At 33.3% G+C, this 23,551-nt stretch overlaps 2 protein-coding genes and 1 pseudogene across 6 annotated transcripts; 2 read left to right on the forward strand and 1 right to left on the reverse strand.

The window, feature by feature from the left end:
- Positions 1-2,847: 2,847 nt before the first annotated feature.
- On the forward strand, positions 2,848-3,327 carry LOC142631476 (uncharacterized). The gene has a single exon (XM_075805647.1). The coding sequence runs from the start codon at positions 2,848-2,850 to the stop codon at positions 3,325-3,327; it is 480 nt and encodes a 159-aa protein (XP_075661762.1).
- A 637-nt stretch (positions 3,328-3,964) lies between these two features.
- LOC142631926 (ion channel CASTOR-like) lies at positions 3,965-13,305 on the reverse strand. Of its 5 annotated transcripts, none has more exons than XM_075806284.1 (12): positions 12,806-13,305; positions 12,563-12,634; positions 10,827-11,408; positions 10,543-10,725; positions 9,779-9,838; positions 9,488-9,691; positions 9,026-9,274; positions 7,279-7,377; positions 6,833-7,027; positions 6,452-6,544; positions 5,663-5,920; positions 3,965-4,657 (listed from the first exon to the last, which is right to left on the reverse strand). In XM_075806284.1, exons 1-12 carry the CDS (start codon positions 13,190-13,192, stop codon positions 4,436-4,438), a joined length of 2,604 nt encoding a protein of 867 aa, XP_075662399.1. In that variant the 5' UTR covers positions 13,193-13,305; the 3' UTR covers positions 3,965-4,435. The 5 variants fall into 5 exon arrangements, with proteins under 5 accessions (XP_075662399.1, XP_075662400.1, XP_075662404.1 ...); XM_075806285.1 differs by lacking the exon at positions 7,279-7,377 and adding an exon at positions 7,435-7,533; XM_075806289.1 differs by having other exon boundaries at positions 10,827-11,421; positions 12,806-12,883.
- Positions 13,306-18,083: 4,778 nt separating this feature from the next.
- On the forward strand, positions 18,084-22,826 carry LOC142631477 (cuscuta receptor 1-like; annotated as a pseudogene).
- The last annotated feature ends 725 nt before the right edge of the window (positions 22,827-23,551 follow it).

A 23,551-nucleotide genomic window follows, 5' to 3' on the forward strand; every position in this document is an offset into this window, starting at 1 on the left:
TAATATGATATAGACCAAAAATTGTGTGAATTGATTAAACTTTAAGCCTAGTTGGTGATAATGCACCACCATCTTGAATGGGGCTTGGGCTGGACAGATGGATCATATGGTTGGAGGTGTGAATTCTAGAGATTTTTCATGCTGGTGAAGTCTCAGCACCTTTTTTCAGACTCATAATTCAGACCTAGATGGACTTTGTTGGAAGTAATCAGTAATGTGAAAAATATGGTCAAATGGAAGTAATATCTGCAATTACAATCCTTCCATAAAATGCAAAAATGTATTGATAGACGTGGAGAAGAAATGCCAGAATGGGAGATGCACATAATTCTTTATATATATATATATATATATATATATATATATATATATATATATATATATATATATATAATTCTTATAAAAAAAGTAGGAAAAGAAAAAAGAAAGAAAAAGGTCATATACTCGTAACTATAGGATTGTTTATGGGCCATTTTGTATTCCATACAACTCCTAGTGGGCTTAAGACCCACTTACAAGAATAACAGAAGATGGGTTTGTTTGACCCCATTTGTTTATATGTGGCCTAGCTAGCTAGTGCATAGTTGGGCCAGTCAACTCATTGTACCAAAATAATTTTCACTCCAAGGCGTTTTTTTGGGTAAGGCTTTCATTTCTAGAATTTTTGCCGTATGTTAATCAACCATGTCAACACCCACACACACACACACACACACACACACATTCCAAATAATAATAATAATAATATATATATATATATACTTTCATGGATAAAAAATCTCAATGCTTCCAAGAATTGTATTCACATGATTAACATCAAACATAGCCATATTTAAAAGAAGTCAAGATGTTAAAGGCCTTATAGCTAAATTAGCATCTCTTTATACACAAAATATTAGGAGGTTTAAAGGAAGAAAGGGTTCAAATTGCAAGGTTAACTATCTTTAAAATAAAAAAAATTTAAAAAGCCAAGATTACTTATCTTATACATATTCTCAAGAAAGAAAGAAAGAATTTATAAGCATTTGCAAAATTTAATAATAATTTAAAAGAAGTCAAGATGTCAAAGGCCTTAGAGCTAAATTAGCATCTCTTCATACACAAAATGTTTGGGAGTTTAAAGGAGGAAAGGGTTCAAATTGCAAGGTTAACTATCTTTAAAAAATAAATAAATAAATAAATAAAAAGCCCAAGATTACTTATCTTATACATATTCTCAAGAAAGAAAGAAATTATAAGCATTTGCAAAATTAATTTAATAACAATTTTGAGTCCTATATATATTTTAGCAAGGAGAAATGATATGTTCACAACATTTTTACAACAAATCTTAAGTGACAGGTTGTTATTGATTGTTATTGTTAGGACAAAAATGTAATTTTAGTGTTAGGTTCAAATTTGAACCAACAACAACTAACTACCTATGATTTGTTGTGAAAATGTTGTAGATGTAGCACCTCTCTTTAACAAGTGCTCTTCGTGGTATCTTTGTAGAGGAATAATCACGAATTAATGCATATATAGATTTTTGTTAGCTGTTGCCTAGTTAGTTGGATTTTCTTGCCCAAAAAAAAAAAAAAAAATTATTGCAGAGATAGAAAGAATGATAATACGTAGACATTTTAAGCATATCATGCAATAACTACGATGAAAGATATATGTCATATGGTTTTTTTTTTTTTTTTAATTCTATAAATAATATACTTCATAATATTTACAAATATGCAGTGTAGAAAACGTTTATGTTGTTATGCCTATATAACCTTAAGGACTCCAAGTAAGTTTGAATATAAGAAAAAGAAATTTGTGAGGCAGAAAGAAATAGTGATGGAGTACCATTTTTTTTTTAAATATATTTATTTTTATGAGCCATCCAATTTTCAAAGAGATTGTCGGACTTTATTATTTTTTATCACCGATACTAATGACTCAAAGAAAAGATAGTTGCTCATGATAGAACATGATAAAATATGAAGAAAGTCTCCTATAATATAGTTTTCAAACCAACAATGGGTAAGTTTTTATATTGTGAACTTTGTATTCCTATCTTTCGTTATTGTATGGATATTGCTGATTGAATTTTTTTTAGTTATACATATTTGTTTCTTTTTGGATTCATATTTGCTAAATTATATCTAACTAATAATAGGTTGTTCCTTGAAGGCCTGAGAAGACCATATGTATTGCATGTTCAGAAAATTTGGAGAAGGAAAGCAGTAAAAGAAACATATGGGCATCACCAATAATATAATTGATATAGTGGGGGTGATTTTTCATAATCATACGGTGTCTTTTTCGTACTGATATAACTGGTCAGTTAACTGTGCAATGCAGATTGTATTTATATATGAAACTATATATTATAGCATTAGGCAATCATCATAATTGTGTTTTTATATGGAATTGTAAATTTTATTATTTGAAAAAATATATAACATACCAAGATTCTAATACAGGGTTCAAATATAGAATAGAATTCTAATTCAATTAAAATATATACTAGAATAATGACGTGTAAAATTATGAAAATTCAAAAACTTAGATTATATAATATTATATGGTCCGGCTATTAACAGTCAAGCTTTTCAGGTTTTGTATATATATATTTGACACTTGATAAAAATGTAAAATTGACCCTCTAACTTTCAACGTTTTTTATTTTAGTCTTCTAATTTTAAGTTTTGTCATTTCTATCCTCTAATTTTTAATTTTTGTCAATCTAAGCCTTTGTTAAAACTCAGTTAAGATTATCGTTAAATTCACTGAGAAATGACTATTTTACCCTTCTTCTTTTTTTATAAATTTCGAAATTAAAAGAAAAAAAGAAAAATCTGAAAACGAAAGGAAATGCGAGGGATAGTCCGGCTGGATCAAACGGTGAAGAAGAATAAGACGAAAGGAAACAAGGGAGATCAAGTGGAGGCGGAGGTGGAGGAAGAGGAGGATCTGAGTCTTCCTCCGGTGATGATCTCCGGCGACACCTCGAAGTTCTCGTACACGAACTGGCAGGGCCACCGGTCCGCGATTCGGATCTCGCGGATCGTGTCGGAGACACTCCGTCTCGGGCTCGAAGACGTGCACTGGTTCGTGATGGGCGACGACGACGACACCGTTTTCGTCACCGAGAACTTGGTCCGGGTTTTGAGCAAGTACGACCACAACCAGTACTACTACATCGGAAGCTTATCGGAGAGTCACTTGCAAAACAAATATTTCTCGTACGGCATGGCCTACGGCGGCGGCGGCTTCGCCATCAGCTACCCACTAGCAAAGGCGCTAGAGAAAATGCAGGACCGGAAGAAGGATAAAACGGTCCTTTCTCAGTAAATTTAACCGGTAATCTTAACTGAGTTTTAACAGAAGTCTAGAGTGACAAAAATTAAAAGTTAAAAACTGAAATGACAAAGCTTAAAGCTAGAGGACTGAAATGACAAACGTTGAAAGTTAGAAGATCAGTTTTGCATTTTTGCTTTGTCCAATAGCACTTCTCTATTCTTTTTTTTTTTTTCAATTTTCTTTTTTTCCGTCATTTATTTAGGAAGAGCTTACTAATGGAAACCTTATCACTTAAGCATCCTTGTCATACAATTGAATGACACATTAATAAAGGAATGCTCATGAGTATATTCAATGGAATTACTTAGTTTAGAAATGAACCAACCTTACACCACTTTGGTGGAAATTGAATTCCTCATGCTTATAATTTAGTTAGAATTTGACATCAATTGAAATTAGTCTAAATTGAATAAATTTTGAACAACTCGAACCTTCATTCTATTACGCTCTGGCTTAAAGCTTTGAGTTTGGTTTGTAAAGCAGGTGATCTAACAAACAGGAAAACCATAGAACCTTTGCTACCTTCAATTTTCAAATACCAGATTATCCTTAAAGAGTGACGGCAAGAAATACAAACACAGCTGTGTCATATATCCTAAGGAGACAGAGAAAAGAAACCACACATAAAGAATTACAAAAGTCAACTTGATTCAAACAATTGATTCAGTACAAAAAGTTCAATCCATTTACAGCCATAAACATAGAAGCTACCATAGGAATGAGGGATTCAAATCCTTAAACCACATTTGCAGGCAGGATAAGGACATGGCATTTTTTTTCAACTTTATCTACATTGATGGTATATAGACGGATGCTATACAGCTGACTAATGTAAAGAGATCGCTATGATTAATGAAATACAGAGAGAGGTGGGCATTAAATTTGAGTCGCTCTTTTCCATCTGATCAGAAAATTATCTGGAATTCCAGTCAATATCTGAGGTTGATTTCTGGGGACAGGAAATCTAGATGGGATTGCTGGTCTGTTCTCTTGCAGGCCATCAGTAAATTTACAATCTCAATGACTTTGGAGACTAAGGTCTTCAATCCTATCCTGATTATAAACAAAATTTTGTTCCTTTCAAGGATGCCCTATTTCATCACTCATCTTTCTCAGCAATTACCACAAATACATCCTTCAATGACCACCTTCGTCTCTCGCTTTTAGCAGGGGGATTGATGACAGCTCTCTCAGCATTGGCAAAACGATAACCAATCACAATCTCCCTCCTTTGTCGGGCTCGTAAGAGTATCTCATAGAAACTCAATTCCTCCCCTTCACGAAGATAGAGATCTGCATGTCTTATATGCATCTCATTCCCCTGATAAAAGCCAAAACATTTATGATTGATTAAATAGGTAACTCTCTGCGCTGTGTGTGTGTGTATTGATAGGTATACAAAGTAATGCATGCAACCCATTTACATGGATAGTATTACTAAGGCATGGACCCCTGAAGCACTAGCCAAAAGCATGTGTTAACACCCAATCAATATATTCACACCTAATGTTCCTATTTTCCCCCCTCCTTTTTTTTTTTTTTTTTTTTTGCATTTTCTTCCATTTCAAAGATTTAGATGCATATTCACATATTATAAAGCTCTCTCAATTGAAAGGGGAGGGATTGGGGATTGTTCAAAATTGACAATTAGGCCAACAAGCTTCTGGCCTCCCACAGTGTTTGTTGTCCAAATGAATCTATAACATTTTTGTTTCTCAGTTTTGGTATACTTGATAACACCATGAAAGAAAAACAGGCACAGATATCTTACAGCTCAAAGAGAAAGCAATTGATAAAACCATATGGAACAGAGAAACGAAGAGGAAAAATATAGTGTTGCAACTAATCAAAGAAAGATTATTGTTCAAACATCAAAAGTCAAAGCAAAGTTTACCAGGCCTAACAGTTAAGTAGTTGGGAAACTACTAGATAATCCATGATTTAGTTAAAATGGAACATCTGCAGACTTTTTGAGGATATTAAAATAAGGGTTCGGTTAATGTATGCCCTTTCTAAGAGGAACTTCTCTATCACTATAACTCCATTAACTTATGCTCACAAAAGAATAACAAACTTTTTAAAGGAATTTTAACACCAGAAATTTGTCATACAACCTGGGCAGAGTGGCACAAATTTGGTCAGGTGGAAACAATCTGGTGTCTCAATTATTTGTGGCCTTTGACAAGTGTTTTTGTAGATATTAACATTCAGATTTATGTGCACGAGGATCCACATGTGAACAATTAAAAAAGCTTCATGTGTGTTCATTGCAAGTTTTCTATATGCTGTGTGTGCATATCTCATTATATCATCACAAGAAGACTACCTCCTCAGCAAAGAGCTCTTCTAATACATCATTTATTTGTCGATCCTCTGCAACCATGGCCAGTGCCATGCTGACAAGCTCATTTGATAAAACATAATCGCTAATCTTTGACATGGATAATAAATTTTTTGTCCTTGGATCCAGAATTTCACTGATTATAACTGATTTATCTGAAGCTTGCTGCATATCTCCTATCCAAGACCCTTGTGAGAAGCTTCCTCTATGAACTTGAGTGTCTCTGAATGGGAGACGTTTTGCCTGGAAAAAAAATTTATTCAGAATTGATGAAAGGGTGAGAGATGAATCATAACTCAATCTCATTGGCAAGCACTGTAATATACTGTCTAAAACTAATCTCAATAGTGCAACAAAGAAAGAAGCATCTATTTCAAATCCTGGCCTACTCTTAGTCTCAAATTATGGACAAAGGTATGCAAGCCAACATTATCCAACAAATTCTATACGAGTATTGGAAAAAGGTTATAGTAAATTTGAAATCTAATCTGATTCTTGAGTCCATTGTTGGTCTAGAAATAATGCCAAAACATCCAAAGTATAGAAAGCACTGAGATGGGTGATATTAGGAACAAAATTTGAAGAGCTAAGTTTAAAGCTGATGGATAAGCAGACAGGTATAAGTAGAAGTGATCATCATAATCAGAATAACTCATTACTAAAATGGTACACTCTAATAGGAAATATTAAAGTAGAAGAAATAATGCAAAAGTGGTAACGATTTTAATAAGGTTCACAAAGGTCCATTAGAAGATCAAATTTTAAGGAAACTACCTGAATGTCACGAATTAATAGTAATGTGGCAAGAGACCTGGAATCGGCTTGAATTGCAGAATCTTCCATAGATTCATCAGCCAGAATCAAGATCTGTAAAGACCAGAAACTACATCAAAATATTGTAAACCTAATATATGATTCTCACAACCTGATTTACTGCATTAAGAAGGTAAAATTATGGCACTGTTCATATGCTGTAGACCACTAACATGGTTACATTAATCCAATGAGTTCTTTCCCATGGGAGATCCTGTTGGTGGTGCCAATACTTCCACAAGAATCATAAGTCCTCAATCTCATTAACTATGAAAACTGTTCCTGAATGCCACCCTAGTGCACATGTTTATAAAGTAGAAGCTAAAATTTAATGCTACTCACTGAATCAAAAGATTGCAGGGGAAGGCTTTCTAAATGACGCCGTATTACAGCATTTCCCTCGCGATGAACCAAGGATATATTCACCAATCGGTTTATGTCAAGTCCACCATCAGTAAGCTTCTTCTCCCTCTCCTTTTCAAGAACATCATTGAACATCCAAAGCTCTGAACCAGGTGCTAGAAACGCATCCAATACCTTAAAACATTGATGAATAAATGAAAGTTGAGTATTTCAATTGTTCTACTGTAGCGCCAAAGCAGATATAGCAAGTGAAGACAGGGAAAGCTAGTAAAAACTAATTTACAAGTGTCCTGGTTATGAAGGTTAAAATAAAAAAATTTTAAAAATGAAAAAAGTTTTTGACATGACTACCACCATTTCATTTATACCAAGAACTGGGCCCAAGAAGTATTGGGAGCATGATTGCAGATTTCGTGTTACATTACCATAATCATATCCTCCATATCTCGTCGCCAACCACATAAAAGTATCTTTTCTGTAGATTTTGGAACAAAAAAATCTTTGGGTAGACTTCCTCTCCAAACCTGCAGCATTCAGGCCAAAAGAAGATGGAATTAGGAGCTTCAGTAGAAAGAACTTACCACAATCATATCATCAATGTCCCTCCTCCATCCACAAAGTAGAATCTTCTGTGACTTTCTTGCTGGTCGGGCAATGTTTTTGAATGACGCTTCTTTGACCTGAACGATCAGATTGGTCATACTTCTGTAAGTTTTAATTATGGTATGCCTCATTCACTTAAACTCCATGGTAGGCGTCTTTCCAATGTGCACAAATTAGAAGATCTTTTATTTATTGTTATTTTATATTTATTTATATTAGTTTGATTGGCCTAACTGTGACTTATTAACTTTAATTTAACAGGAAAACACAAATCATGCTCTCGTATTAGATTGAAGTTATGACTTCACCCTCCACCAGTTGTTAGTTATGAGAGAGATGTCATTTGGTCCCAAAACACTACACTTATTCTATTTCCTCCTGTATTTAGTTTGTCAAATCATATTTAGTAAAGTGGAAATGACTACCTTTGCATTAACAATGGGCACCATCGTCAAAGTACAGTTGTGTATACAATACACAATCAAGGCATGCATAGGTTGACAGATCCCACAGCATTGCACACCACTTAAGACTTAAAAGATCAAGTAGAGACAACCCACATGATTATAAAATTTAATTGGTCAAGCAGATGGGTTTGTTTAAACCTTCAAGTGCATTCAACAGCTCTTTATTTCCTATTAGGTGGTAGACCTATCTAATTTGATTAGGTTATTGTGATGGTATAAGCATTAGCACCTCAATATTATGGAACATAACAACAAAAACGGACAATTTTTTTTTTAATTGATAAGTTACACACACATCTTGTGGGTTTTGAACTCAAAACCTTACCCGCAGTCAACTCTTGCAAAAAGAGGAAGTGCCATTTGAACTAGAGCTCATTGGCAACAAACAAACATGCACAACGTATAGATGGTAAAACCTCTTAGTGAAGCTACAATTATATTGTTGCAATATTTATCTTTCTTGCATATACACTAAACATTTATGTCTAGGAAATCCATTTTAGAGTAAAAGATCAGCCAATAACCAAAGACTGAAGTTTATGAGGGAGAAATAATTTTTTTAATCAATATAATTTGAACCTAACATCTAGCCAAATGCAAGTAACACTCAAATTCTCAATGAAAAAATATTAGCAAAGCTGTTCCAGTGCAGTCCAGTGGACAATTTCACTTGAACACTAGAAAAGCATATAGTTAATACAATAGAAAATACTGCAATATGCTGAAGCAGATCTGTATTTCCCCAAGAGATATTGATCATTGGCTTCTTGTAATGTTGACTACTAAATCAACTATATAGCCTATATTTGCTCCTAGCCAAGTCATAGAAACGTTTTCCTAATTCAGACAGTTACTTTTTTCTAAGTCTATTTGTTGCTTCCTTTCCCTTTTCAATCGAAGTGTCTGAATATCACCTGATGTGGACAAAAAGTAATCAAAGTATTTCTTTTTCTTGTGTGTGTGTGCATGGTAAGTGGAGTAAACTAAGTCTCCCACAACGAAATACCCCAACTATGCCACTAAACAAAAAGAATTAAAACAAACTAGCAGAATATCAAGAAATTTATTTGAAGTCTATATGTTCCAAGGAAAATGTAAGCACCGTAGGCAGTGCTGCTGGAGAATAGGTGTCATCATCCTCAGCTATAACAAGAACTTCATCGCCTTCTTGTAGGACATAGGAATCCTCAGGATTAAGAACAATTTTACCACCATAAGATGCAACCTTGACTCCACAAGGAATGGCATCAGGAAAACTAATTAAGACATCCTCATATTGCATGCCATCCAACTGTGGCCATCTCTTGATGTAGAACTCACAATTTTCAAACCCAAGAATATCTTCCCAGATCTGCCACAGACAACAACCCATCAGGGGAAAAAAGTACAGACATCCCATACAAGTGGTTAAATAAATCTTATTACAGAACTTAATTTGCATAATATGATGATACAGGGCAGTAAATGAAACTCAAATAACTAGTAACATAAAAAAGAAATACTAAATTAACATTAAGAAACTATCAAAATAATGTTAAAAGGGTATAGAGTAATGGAAATTAACCTGTGCAAGTCCTGGCTGCCGAGCACATTGAATCATCAAACGACCAATTACATCATGAGCCACAACAGTTTGTACAAGATCTCCACCAACAAGTTTAACAAGGACCTCATTGTCAAGATCACTAAGTTCCACAACTATGTGTCCTCTAAGCCCTTCCTTAACTCCGGTTAGACTTAAAACTGTTCTAAGTGCACGAGCATCACTCTGTATCAGATCAAATGTGAGTTAATAGCAATTTAACCTTATCTCATATCAACCATTAAAAATATCAATGTTGTCACTCAAGAAGACCTGGTCAGCATTTCCATCTTCAGCAAGCACAATGATTGCACGGGCCTTGGAGACAGATACCTTGAAGCAAAAGTTCTCAGCAAAATTAATGAAGCTTAGATTGGTCTTATCATCAGGTAGCTCTTATCCAACAAAGAATAATTAGTTCAATGAGGCTACAGTACATTGTACATCTGAAATTAAAACAACTGCTATGTAAAAATAACTGCTCAACAGACTTGACACTGGGGGCAGAGAAGCTAAAATCACAGAGTTGTAAAAAAGTTTGCGGAATAACTAATTTATATTTTCAAATTGACTTTCAGTTTTTGGGCTTTTTTTTGGAGGGTGAGGGGGGGGCAGGGGGGGGGGAGTGGTTATACTTATTTATTCAATTCCCTTTGGACTGATAAGAAAATAATGACTTCATTTCTCCCCACCCCCCCAAAAAAAAGAAGAGAGAGAAAGAGCACAAAAAAAGGATAAACATAAATCTAAAATGAACTCAAAATAAGAATTATATATTAACAGACATAAAAGTCATTAGAAGTTATGTATTTTGTGGAAGTCTGCAAACACTTTTGCCAAAAGTCTTTAGTAGATTTATTGGAGAGTTACGATCACTTAGGCAGAAGTTAGTATACTGCATTCCAACCAATGATCTCTTTGACGATCCAACTTTGCCAGTGGATTGAGATCAGTCAGCAAGCTTACAGAAAGGGATACACAGCCAGAAACTAGTAATATGATAAGGCTTATATGTTGAACAACCAAAGAAGGCAGACCTTTTTCAGGTCAGCTAGAATCAGAGGGCTCCCACTTCGGCATATCACTGATGTTCCTTTAAAATTGAATTCCATCTTAGCAATGTCAAGTTCCATTTCCTCTTTGTCTCGCTCAGCCATCACAACAACAATTCCTCCTCCCAAACTCTCATTGGCCATAGCAAGTTGATTAAGTAGTGATCCCTGAGTGCACAATGGCATCATTAGCAATGGGAAAATATAAGCGTAGAAAGAAACAGAGTGAGATGTCTTCATACAATGAGCTGGTGGAATCCAAATCTTACCAATTTATCACTCCACCCAAGTATCAAAGTGTGGCTTTTTTCGACCACCTCACTTCTTCCTTTCCTCAATGAGTCAAGCTTCTCAGAAATTGCATCAGAAACAAGTCCAAGCATCATTGCAAATATAAGCATCCCACCAAAGCTAATGGAAACTGAAACTAGTTTCCAACGAATACCTTCAGAGTCAGCATGGTTGCCAGAATCAGCTACATATGTCCAAGATAACCAAAGGCACTCTGCTAAGCTACCATCAGTCACTCCATAGAGTGCCAACCCCCCAAGACATATAAGTAATAGAGTTGCAACTAACAAAGCCAACGGCTTAGCATATGGGTGTACAGATAAAAACAAATCCACCCGATATGCTAGTTGTTTGTTAAGAGAAACTTCTTCTGAAATATTGTCCAATGATCTTGATTTAGAGACATAATCAACATACTTGAAAATCAGAAAAGGGACAGATAAAAGTGTGATAGAGAGACTGAGAGCTAAAATTTTCAAGTTTTTGCTTGGAAAATGATCAATCTCCTGTTCAATGGAGTTGGTAGCACCTATAGAGATATTGCTTTTGGAGATCTGGTCCTGCAAGCAGAAACTAGTTCCAATCATGAAGATTTTACTTTATAAATAACACACAAAATTAATAGGTCCCAGCCAAAACAAAGACAACAAATCCAAGTCACTGCTTACCCAAAAACAAATCATGCAGAAGTATTTTTAAACAAGATCGCAGACCATTGAATAGTAGTAGCTCCTTCACGCTTTATCACAAATATACAAATTAATCTTAAGCAGGTGTGAAATTTGATTGCTTAATAATCCAAGATTATGCAATGCCAACATAGGCTTATTCAGGTCTTACCAAATGAAGTAATCATCATGAGAACATAAAACCATGACAAAACACTAAAAGGTGGAAAAAGCTTTTAAAGGCATTATGGTATCACAAATGATTTTGTTTTAAAGCAGTAACTACTGGATTAGGTTACTTAGGCTAAACGTTTGGCTCATGAACAAGTCCAAGCATGGCTCTACATATGAACAAAACTTAAATATGTTAGCTAAGCCTGAGCTCAAGCTCAACCTTAATTCTATCTAACTCCAACTTTAACAATACAAGAGACCATAAAAACTTCACTCAGTCCAGCTCACCATGCTTGCACGTTCCTAAATTCACGCCTAGGAAGCACGGACACTTTGTTTAGGGTGTCATATCTGCGTTGTACTCATGTCAAACCAGTGTCGTACCGGCCATTTCATATTATAATTTTTCAGAATTTGCTCATGTCATTGTGCTGTACCTGTGTCCATACCCGTACCCGTGTCTGTCTCTGTGCTTCCTTCAGATCAAGTATTTCCACAAGCACCCAATGGTATTGAATCCATGACCTCACCCTCCAACCAATATAATGGAAGAAGGAAGAGTTAGTTGAGCTAATTTACGAAATGAATTAAAACGACAACCTTAGTCCCAAATTTTTAGGGTCAGCTATACATCCTCAACAAATTAGTAATCATTAGCCACATGTATTTTTGTTTACCACCATTCTATTCTATCTGAAGTCATAGTCCTTGTTACTGCCTTAATCGACCCGTCCTTTTTAACTACTTTTATGAAATGCGGTAAAAACCGCTTCAACTAAAACAAACAATACAATCCATCATAATAGTAAAAGCAACAAAAATAGAAATACAAGGCCAAACCAGCTTTTAATTTTTTTCAAACTTTAATGTACCTGAAGCTCATTGACTTGGTTCTGTAATGAGAAATTCTTGTGCAGCAATGAAGAAAACACTGTTATCAAAACCTACACTCACACACATACACATACACATTTGTTAGCCATACAATTAAAAGAGAGAGATTATTAAAAATTCAAAATTAATATACAAAAATTAACAAAATTAATAGAAAATTAAAAATAAAAATGATAAACAAATATTTCATTGCAATGTTAGAGAGAGAGAGAGAGAAGTACCGCTACTGAGACCGCCATGTGCCAACGATTTTTCAAGTCCCGAACTAAAACCCCGATAATTTTACTCACTTTCTTCGCCGCCGAAACGCCCGAAACTTCAGGATTCGGCCCCGAAACGGCGCCGTTAGCCTCGTCGGAAGCGTTATTCCTCTGGCTCCGTTGAGATACGTCGACTCTCCGGCGAGTCCTCGCATATTTGAAATCCCGATACGGCGTCGGTGCGGTTTCCGAAACGTCTCGGAACGACGGCTTTTTGGGAGGGCAATATGGGAAGGAGTTTCTGGGGTTTGCGGTGAATCTGCGAGGGTATTTTGGGTATTTCGGTGGAGTGGGAAAAAACCAGTCTCTGCTAGTCGAAGGAGGAAGAGAGTCTGAGTCTAGGGACATGATGGGGATTATCGAAAAATATCGAGGGCTTTTTCGGAACTTAAAATTTTGAATTTTTTTGGGGGTTGTGTTTTTTGCCGTTTTGGGTTGTGTTTGCTAATTTCTAAAAGTTCTTTTTATAATGGCGTTTTATGTGTTGGAATTTGAAAGCGACTGGTATTAATATATGTTAACATAGTTTATTAAAATAAAACGACGTCGTTTTGAAATTTTCTAATAACTTAAAAAAAAAGAGTTTCAACTTTCAACCGATGCATTTTTTTTATTATTTTTTTTTAGAAACACACATATATGTGTGTGCAGACGAGAATTGAACTTTTTGTCAACCGATGTTATTGATGATAATTTTTTATCATCAGACTAAAACATCAATCAGTTTTTGGTATAGACGAGAATTAAACTCCAGATCTCTTATTCAACTATTGGAGATTTTACTAGTTTCTTTTTTTTATTTTAGGGGAGAAATTTTACTAGTTGAGTTAACCGGATCTCACTTTTAATAACAAGTCTGCACATGACCCAAATGATTTTTTTTTTTTTTTTTGTGGTTCTAAGATAATGTATAGAGTTCTTTGAAATCGGACTAATGTGTGAGCATGTATAATTTTTCCATTTTGACTGCTAAATTTAAAATATGTAACATGATTAATTTATTTCAAAGAAAAAATCAAAAGTTCGATTGCATAATTTGACCAAATAGAGTTTTACAAGATTTTGAGGTTAAATTTCTAATCACTTAATTACTTACGGTGTTGATTTCATGCCTTGATTTTCAAAATCAACTCAATTTTATTATATAAGATGCAGATTAACACAATTAATTTAGAGATTTAGGAAGATGCAAAATTGATTTTTTTTTTTTATAAATAATTTGTTATTTACAATATTTTTTTTTTTGGAGTTATAAAGCTCTTAACTGCAAAAATTGAGTTGATTTTAAAATTTAAGGGACATAATTAAAAATAAATAGGACAAGTAGAATTTTTCCTATTAGTTGGTCGATCAAATTAATAATATATCCATTTAAAGAAAGAAAGAAAAAAAAAAAAAAAAAAAAAAAAAAAAAAAAAAAAAAAAAAAACTCCCTAATGTGGTGTGTAGATAATTGTAGTGTCCTTGAGAGACAACCAATTGACAACTCTCCCATGTGTGCAGTCTACTTGTCCCACATAAAAAGGTAATTATCAAAATAATCATGTGAATGGGCCCAATGGTGGTCCGATTGAAATGTAACTTTTTATTTTTTAATTTTTGGGTAGAATTGAAATGTAACTATTGAATCATACCCGTAGTTGTTTATATTTCCAAGTCACATCTTTACGATAGAATCATATGACCACTTTGATAACAATATTAAACCAAATGCATTGAATCCCTTTGAAGAAGTTATGAGTAACCATGAGAGAATGAATAACTGTGAGTAGCTGAAGTCTGAAGTAAATTAACCCTTTCTTTCTTCCTCCAATCTTTCTTTTTCTATATATTTTTTTCAAAAGTAACTTGCCTGTTTGGTAGAGGAGTTTGAGTAATGTTGTTTAAGTTATTTTGAAATACGTGTGAATAAAAAAGTGTGTAAAATATTATTTAAAAATTAAAAATATGTGTTTGAGTTACTCTACCAAATGGGTCTTTTTAACTTATTGAAACCCAAAGGCCAACATATGGTCAACGCCATCATTCTAATATGCATATTAACCATTATTTTTGAAGTGTCAAGACTAACCAAGAGGTATCTACCATTTGCTTAGAAATTGGAAAAATCGTTTGTAGTCAAATATCTACAACTCATAGGCTTGGGTGTCAAAAAAATTTTTATTATTATTTTGCAATGATGGAAAAAAAGCTTTACATTGCAAAAAGAGAAAAGAAGCTTATGATTCAAAATGTATACATTAACAATGTTGCAAGAAGATCACGCATCATTGGTGTGATGGTTATATATAATGTTTATCATTGGTGTGATGGTTATTTTAGGAGAGAGTTTCATATATATATAATGTTACAGATAAACTATTTTACAACATTTTTACAAACTTTAGTAATTTTCAAATAATCATTGATAAACATAAATATAATGTTAGTGGTAAACCCATATTAAAACTAATAATAATTTGTCACATCAATAGTTTGTAAAAATATTGCAAAATAGTTTATATCCGTAACATTACTTTAAAAAAATTATCCATAAAATCAACAAATTCATAATAATTAAAAAAATTTAAGTTAAAACTAACAATGTGGTCCTCTAAAAGTTACTTGTAAACAAATCGCTTCTCTTATGTTATGAGCACTTATAATTAACTAACAAGACAGACAGTTTGGTCTAGTAAAACTGTGATTATTGAATCATGCCCCTCATTTATATTATATTTACAGTCACATCTTTACTCCCTAGAAAAATATTAGTAGCCAAAAGATAAGACTGTAAATGGGTGCAGTTAAAATGTAATTTAACTTGTAATCCAAAAGCCACAGTATAGTCTATCAAAAAAAAAAAAAAAAAAACACCATATAGTAATTATTGTCATTCTCATATTATTTGACCATCTATTTGGAGGAGTCAAGACTAACCAAGAGGCATTTACTAGTAAAATCTCTGATGGTTGTATAAAATATCTAAGGTTCAATTCTCGCCTACACCAAAAACTAATTGATATCTTGGTTTGATGATAAAAAGCTATTATCAGAAGCGAACGTCATAAGTTGAAACTATCTCAAAAAAAAAAAAAAAAAAAAAAAAAAAAAAAAAAAAAAGAGGCATTTACTATTTAAGAGTGGAATATTGTTTTTTGTTTTTTAGTCAAGTATGTATACCTGCAATTCATTAGATTGGGTGTTAAATAAGGCTATTATTATTATTATTATTATTATTATTATTATTATTATTACAGTGATGAAAAGTAAAATTTTTAAATCAACGAATGAAGAAAGGAGAGATATGATCAAAATTTACGTAGACATTTGGATCATATCATCTTTATAGCATGGAAAGCCTTGGATTAATAATTCTCTTTTTTTTTTTTTTTTAATGGAAGGTTAGAATTAAGAATACTGTCTTCGATCTAATAACTCTAGGCCAAAATTTTACATATTGACCATGAATAATACATAAATCTCAAGGGATAGTACAATCAATTGAAACTCCAAAAACTAAAGTCTCATTACTTAAAAGGTTAATGAGACAGAATTGATCTCACTTCTTTTGAAGTTTGGAATCACTTATCACTGGCTTTTGAAGCATATGATCACCATGCGTAAAACTCATCAGTTTCCACTTCCCCAAAGTGAAATTTTCTCCAACAATTGTCTAGTGCATTTGGAATAATAATCTCTCCTTGCATTCTAGGGTTTAGTTCTTCAAAATTCAAAGCTCCAAATCTTCTAAAATTGCCTCAACAAATGGTTTTTTTTTTTTTTAACTTCTCTCTAGCTCACTTTATTAATTAATTGAATTATGCAACACAATAATTCATTTTTAATCCCTCTTCAATCTAATTTGGGTCTAGTTGTTTACTATTTTTGTTTGTAATATAGATGGTGGTTAATTTATCCCTGTAATTGGGTTGGGAATGAAGGTATGTTAATTTATCCCTGTAATTGTTTCTTGTGATTTGTATTGACTCGTATGCTAGCCAATGGATAGTGGTTATACAAATATTTCTTCTAACTATTTGAAATTAAGGATGCTAATTTTAGTTTCATATTTTTTTTATCCAGCAATTGAATTGGTTTATATGTGTTGATATTATAGTATATCATGTATGTATTATAATGAAAATTGAGTCTCGGTGTGTTGTAAAAATCTTCATGCTAATTGTAAAATCATACGGTTTTAGGATAACCAAACGATTTGGATTGGTTGAAAGCTCATAAGGAAGAATGATTATTAGGGATTGAGATTCGGGTTGCGCAGTTGGGTAGGATTGCGGTCCATCCTTGATTTACAATTTTGTTGCTTTTGGGCAAATATTGTCTAAGCTAATTAGTTAAAGTTTAATGACCATTAGGCTTGATAAATTAACATGTGAAATTTTTAACAGTTTAAAATGGAAAATAAAGTGGAGACAGAATTAGGTTGCATACTGCACTTGCTATATTTTAGGATTTGGTGCTTAATTATTTTTTGGTAAGAGATTTGGTGTTTATTATTTCAAGCTTCTAACTACTTTCTTGCTTTATAAGTGGTGCTTTGAGGTTACAATTAAACTACACTTGCTATATTTGAAGGTGTCTATTTTATCTCTATTTATAGCTCGGTAGATTTAAAGCAAATTTCTCAAAAATAATTTGGCTATATTTTCCCTTGACAATAATTGTCAAGGGAAAATATATTTATGTTGCATTTGGCAAAGATTATTTTTCCAACTTATTTTACTATTCAGCTTATTTTTGCTATTGTATTCATGGTTCCCATTGTATTATTTCAGTTAACTTTTACTTTTATTTACAATACTTTCAACAACAAAAATTTCAGTTTCAGCAAAATAAGCAGATCTCAAATAAACCCTTAGTGTCTGTTTGGCATCAACTTATAAGCTCAGCTTTTAGCTTTTAGCTTTTATGTACAGTTTTTTAATAACTCATTTTTTTCTCGCATTTTCTCACTTAAAAAAAAAATTAAAATACAAGTTGAAGAGGATTAAAAGACGTAGATGACGGATCCGTTTGCGTAGACATGACGCCGTTAGATTGGTAGGATAACAGTAGATGGATCCAAGATGCACGGACAAAAGATGGACGGATCCAGGGTCACGAGACATCCATTTGATTTAATTAATCTCCAAGGACTCCTAAATGAAAATAACTTGCGTCTCATGATTAACTCTAACTCATAGAGTCCTAATGCAAATAGAATCCTAACTGAGAAGGATTCCGTAATATACGCCCATTAATGAAGATTTTTCCTATAAGGAAACGCCTTGGTGCGCAAGAAATGGAGGCCGACTCTACTATAAAAACCTATGAACCTTCAGAATACAAGATACGCATAATTTATCCCAGCTCTAGCACTCTAGAATTTTGTAAAAAGTTTTAACTTGACTTTCGGAGGGTATTTGGCCGGCACCACACCAGTGCTCTCCGTTAGGCCATCTCTTTTTCGTGTTGTGCAAGTATTGTTTCGAGTACGTGAGGACCTTGTGACTAACTGGTGATTTTTCATCATCATCACAAGTGTACTTTAGCACATTTTTAGCAAAAAAATAGATAAGTTATTTCCAAACGGATACTTAATTCTTTCTTACGATGTTACCATAGGTTCTGAAAGTCTGTTTAGATTGAAAAAGCTGGAATTATTAGACTTGGTCATAATGGGTTCAATCGAAGCATCATACAATCTCTGAGTCTACTTACATCCCTTAAAAATCTAATTCTTCATCACAATCAATTGAAAGGATCCTTCCCTATCAAAAGTATGTTTCGTTTTCCATAATTCTTTAAACAATATAAATTATTAAAAAATTCCTACTTTTTACATTTACTTTTATTTTTATGCAGAACTTTCGGTTCTTGAAGACTTGGAAACGTTGAATTTAAGTTATAATCTTCTCAATGGCTCCCTAACAATGCAAGGTAAAGAGAGAGAGAGAAAAAATGAATTTTGCTTCATCCAACAGTACTAGTTTGTTCTAAAGATGAAGCTTAAAAAGCAATTCTAGGAGCATCCAAATCAGAATGCTGTGGTCAACTTTTATAAACATACAAAACTCTAGAATCTTGAAGGAAACATTGTATTCATAAACTCAGAGAAGAGAGGCTCTAAAATTTTTTTTTATTACCGTACAATAATTGTGAAACGTAATCGACTTTTGGGGGCAATATCTAGATTCTAGAGTAGAGCATGGTGCTTCCAAAGTATTAAATATTTGTTTTTGTATAACACATTATTTAATCATGTATCGTTATAATTATAATGTGTGTACTTTTTATTTCTTTTATGAAAGATTTAGCTAAGTTGAGCAAGCTGAAGCAACTAGACCTAGGCAATAATCAGTTCAACAAAGAAATTTTAAGATTTTTGGGTGCACTATCGGCTCTTAAATCCCTAAAATTGGATGAAAATGGCATGGAGGGCCCACTTTATCAGCAAGGTATGTGCTATGGAAACTTCTTTGAAAAAATCTTAAAGTCATTACTAATTACGCTACAAAAATGTTTTCAAACTTATCTAATAATTAATAATTAATGTGATTGATATCACAACAAAATAAATAAGTGTCTTAATAATTTTTTGGGTAATTGGTAACACATCAATTTATATATGTAATATATCTCTACCATCACTCAAATTCTATTAGTTTCTACACCAATTAAATCAAAATGCTTTGCTATATAAGGTTTATTAAAATTTGATGCAGTTTTAACTTACATGAGCACGGTTTTTCACTCTCTTGTGTTGCAATATATAACAAGAAGCAATATTACATGCACAAAAAACTTCATACATTTTTTGCAACTGTTAAGTTGACAAACTGTTACTGTATTAGTTTGCATCTAAGCTCACGGTTGACATAACTTTTTTACATACCGTTAACAATTTACCACATCATTTAGGCTCACCATTAATGTCACTTTTGTATTTATAGACTTTCTCATATATAATACTCTGTTTCTTCTAAATATGTTACATTTATATTGCTACAGATCTTACAAGTCTAAGAACCTTGGAGTTCTTCATTTTGGGCGGCAATGCTTTCAATGGTTCCTTACTGTTTCAATGTAATAAAATTTTCTTTTTATTGAATCCTATGGTTAAATTGTCTTTGGCTGAGCATGTCATTAAAACATGTCTTATATACACACACACAATTGTCAATTTAGATATCTCCTCAACACAAATAATATTTATTTTATTTTTGTGTATGTAGATTTCGAAGCTTTTGATAGTTTGGAGATTTTAGATTTAAGTTGGAATGGATTTACTGGAAATCTTCCTCATTCTATAAGGGCACTATCCTCTCTCAGATCGTTATCCTTGTCCAATAATTATCTTACTGGCTCTTTACCAACTCAAGGCAAGTATTTCATCAAGATTTTATGTAAAGATGTATTCCTATTCTCATTGGAGTACACTAGGAAGTGCCATCCAACCATAAGTAAGTCGAAGAAAATTATGTCAAAACTCATAAATTGATGTGTTACTAGTCTTGGAATTCTATGTTATTCAAAACATTTTATATATTACGTTATTGAGATGATACCAAATTACCAATCATATTCGTTATCATGTAAGTTTTAAGCTTTTTGTAGTAACATTGGTAATAGTTTTAGCATTTTTCTCTCAAGTTATTTCTATTTTTGCAGGTTTATGTGAATCGAAGAAACTTGAAGAGTTAGATCTTAGTAGGAATTCTTTTGAAGGGACCATTCCTCATTACCTAAAAAATTTGACATCTCTTCTACTGTTAGATCTCTCGAAGAACCGTTTCAAAGGGAACTTTTCATCTTTAATAGCTGGCCTGACATCTCTTAAGCATATTGATGCATATTGATCTCAATTATAATCTTTTTGAGGGTTTATTCTCATTTGACACATTTAATAATCACTCCAAGCTTGAATTCATTCGAATTATATGTGATAGCAAGAAGCTTGGTTTAGAAACAGAAAATTCAAGGTGGGTACCTTTGTTTCAATTGGAGTTCCTTGTGCTATTTAATTGTACTCTGAACAAGCTCGCCAATCAAATGCCAACATTCCTCCTTCACCAGCACAACTTCAGAGTGCTTGATCTCTCTCACAAACAATTGAAAGGACAATTCCCTAGTTGGTTGCTTGAGAACAACACAAGGCTAGCATTTGTCTCTCTTAAGAATAACTCTTTCCCAGGTCATTTCCATGTGCTACTCAATCTTGGCTTTGCTAGTTGGATGGATGTGTGGGACAATCAGCTCATTGGACAGCTTCAAGGAAATACAGGAAATGTCCGACCCAACATATCATATTTAGACTTATCCAAAAACAATTTTGAAGGTTGTCTCCCACACTTAATTGGTAACATGATTCTCTTGGATGTATTATATGTGTCCTTCAACAACTTCTCAGGAGAAGTGCCAAAGGAATTGCTGGCAGGGTTGCTTAAAATTGCAAGTTTTGAAGTTATCTTATAATAGTTTCCATGGACATTTATTTTCAAGCAATTTTAACTTAATCAATTTAGAGGTTTTGAGAATAAATGACAATAAGTTCTCTAGAACTTTGTCAAATGTGTTATCGAAATGCTCTGGTTCCCTAAGTTTCTTGGATGTCAGCACTAATAAAATGGTTGGTAAGACTCCCAGTTGGATATGTAACCAAACAAAGCTTACTCTACTACTCTTGCCGGATAACTTTTTTAATGGTCAGGTTTCTTGTGAAACAATTTCATTGATCTTTCTAGACCTTTATCATAATCTTTTCTCAGGGCCTTTACCTTCATGGTCATGCAAGGGATCTCTTGTGGGCCCCATTACTTTTCTCTCCCCCTCCCCCTCCCCCTCTCAACCAAACAGTAGAAAATGCTATTTTCCTCTCCCTATTTTCCATCCTCCCTGTTTTCACTCCAACCAAACACACCCTTAATCACATACATTTGGAGGAAAACTTCTTTTCATGATCAATACCAAAAGCTTTTCTAAATGTGTCAGGTCTTTTGTCACTGGATATTAGTCACAACAAGTTGTCCAGCAACATTCCAAGTACAATTGGTAAACGTTCTAGCTTGAACATTCTTTTACTAAGAGGAAACCGGTTAAGTGGAACTATTCCAACAAATTTATGTCAATTGGTCAAAATAAGCCTAATGGATCTCTCTAGCAACTTCTTTTCTGGGGCCATTTCTCATTGCTTTCAAGACATTATTTTTGGGAAGAATCATTCTTATGAGTTCAGCCCTAATTATGTAATAATTATGACATCCACTAAATATGGAAGTGTCTCGGAGGATAGTATGCCTCTAGTAGTTTTTGATGACTATAAATCAACGGAAGAAGTTAGCTTCATTTCCAAAAACTTGCTTAGCTCTTACAAGGATAACATTCTAAATTACATGTCTGGATTGGATTTGTTTGTAACAACTTAACAGGTGAAATCCCACTTGAGCTTGGGAAACTTTCTTCCGTTCGAGCATTGAACTTGTCTCACAATCAATTGACGGGTTCCATTCCACAAACATTCTCAAACTTGGTTGAATTAGAAAGCTTGGACCTTTCTTTCAATACTTCGAGTGGACAAATCCCTCCAACACTTGTTGAGCTCCATTTTCTAGCAGTGTTTAGTGTTGCTCATAACAACTTATCAGGTAGGACACCATAAATGAAACAACAGTTTGGAACATTTGGCGAGAGCAGCTATGAAGGAAATCCATTTCTTTGTGGTCTACCATTGGATAAGAAATGCACAAGTATAGATGATTTGCCTTGGATGCCGCCAAAATCCTCAAGCATAAGTGATGGGAAATGGTATGAAGTAGATCAAGTGGTTTTCTATGCCAGCTTTTCAGTATCATACATCATGTTTTTTCTGGGAGTTATTATTGTTCTTTATATTAATACTTATTGGTGATTGCGATGCTTTAATTTGATTGAGTTTTACTTGTATGCTTGTTATTATTTTGTTTCCGATACTCTACGGGGGTTATCAAACCATTTGCATAATTAGGCTATGGATTTCCAAGACTTAAATGTTAGGCAACTCTTGTTGTAGCAAGTTTTACATATATGCTTATCAATAATGAAAAATGATTTCAAAAGCTAAACAAGATGTTCACTTATACATTTCGAATACAAGAGGATTTATATTCATACATTTCCACCTTGTTATATATTTTTTATTTTAGTCTTATTTATTATTGATGTTATGCTTTGTGGGATTGAGCATTATTGTACACTAGAATTGTGCTTTGCAAAATGAGACACTAAAAATAATGTTGTGACCTTGGTTCTACTCATAGTTACTGACTTTAAGTCACAATTTTAGTTCAAAATCTTAAATTTGTGTACATTGTGTGTGATAAGTAATGTATAATAAACACTACCATTTAGTTTTTCCCTTACTCTATGTTTGGATAGAGGAAGAGGGACTTCCAACCACCTCCCGTCTATTGCCTTCTCTTTTCCCTCCATTCCAAACAAACCATTAACCTTGTTAATTATATCTTGATAGTTAGATTCAATCGCATTTAATACCCCAATCAGTTTCCTTATTTCAAATGATAGTCATTATAATTTTGGAATCCATATTGAGTAAAATAGTTATACATGACTAAGATAAAATAAAAATAAAAATAAAAATAAAAATAAAAATAAAAATAAAAAAATAAAAACCCTAAAAATTATTTTTCACCTCAAATCGTGACTATTGAAGTGAAAAGTTAACTTATTAAC

This window comes from Castanea sativa, chromosome 4 (assembly GCF_040712315.1).
Source record: "Castanea sativa cultivar Marrone di Chiusa Pesio chromosome 4, ASM4071231v1".
Lineage (NCBI taxonomy): Eukaryota > Viridiplantae > Streptophyta > Magnoliopsida > Fagales > Fagaceae > Castanea > Castanea sativa.

Excerpts from the sequence above, each read along its gene's own strand:
- LOC142631476 (XM_075805647.1), top strand. The coding sequence starts at position 2,848 with ATGCGAGGGATAGTCCGGCTGGATCAAACGGTGAAGAAGAATAAGACG.
- LOC142631926 (XM_075806284.1), bottom strand. The coding sequence starts at position 13,192 with ATGTCCCTAGACTCAGACTCTCTTCCTCCTTCGACTAGCAGAGACTGG. Across the intron at positions 11,409-12,562 it reads ACCAAGTCAATGAGCTTCAG|GACCAGATCTCCAAAAGCAA; the intron begins GTACATTAAAGT and ends TTCTGCTTGCAG. Across the intron at positions 9,692-9,778 it reads AAGATGGAAATGCTGACCAG|AGTGATGCTCGTGCACTTAG; the intron begins GTCTTCTTGAGT and ends GATCTGATACAG.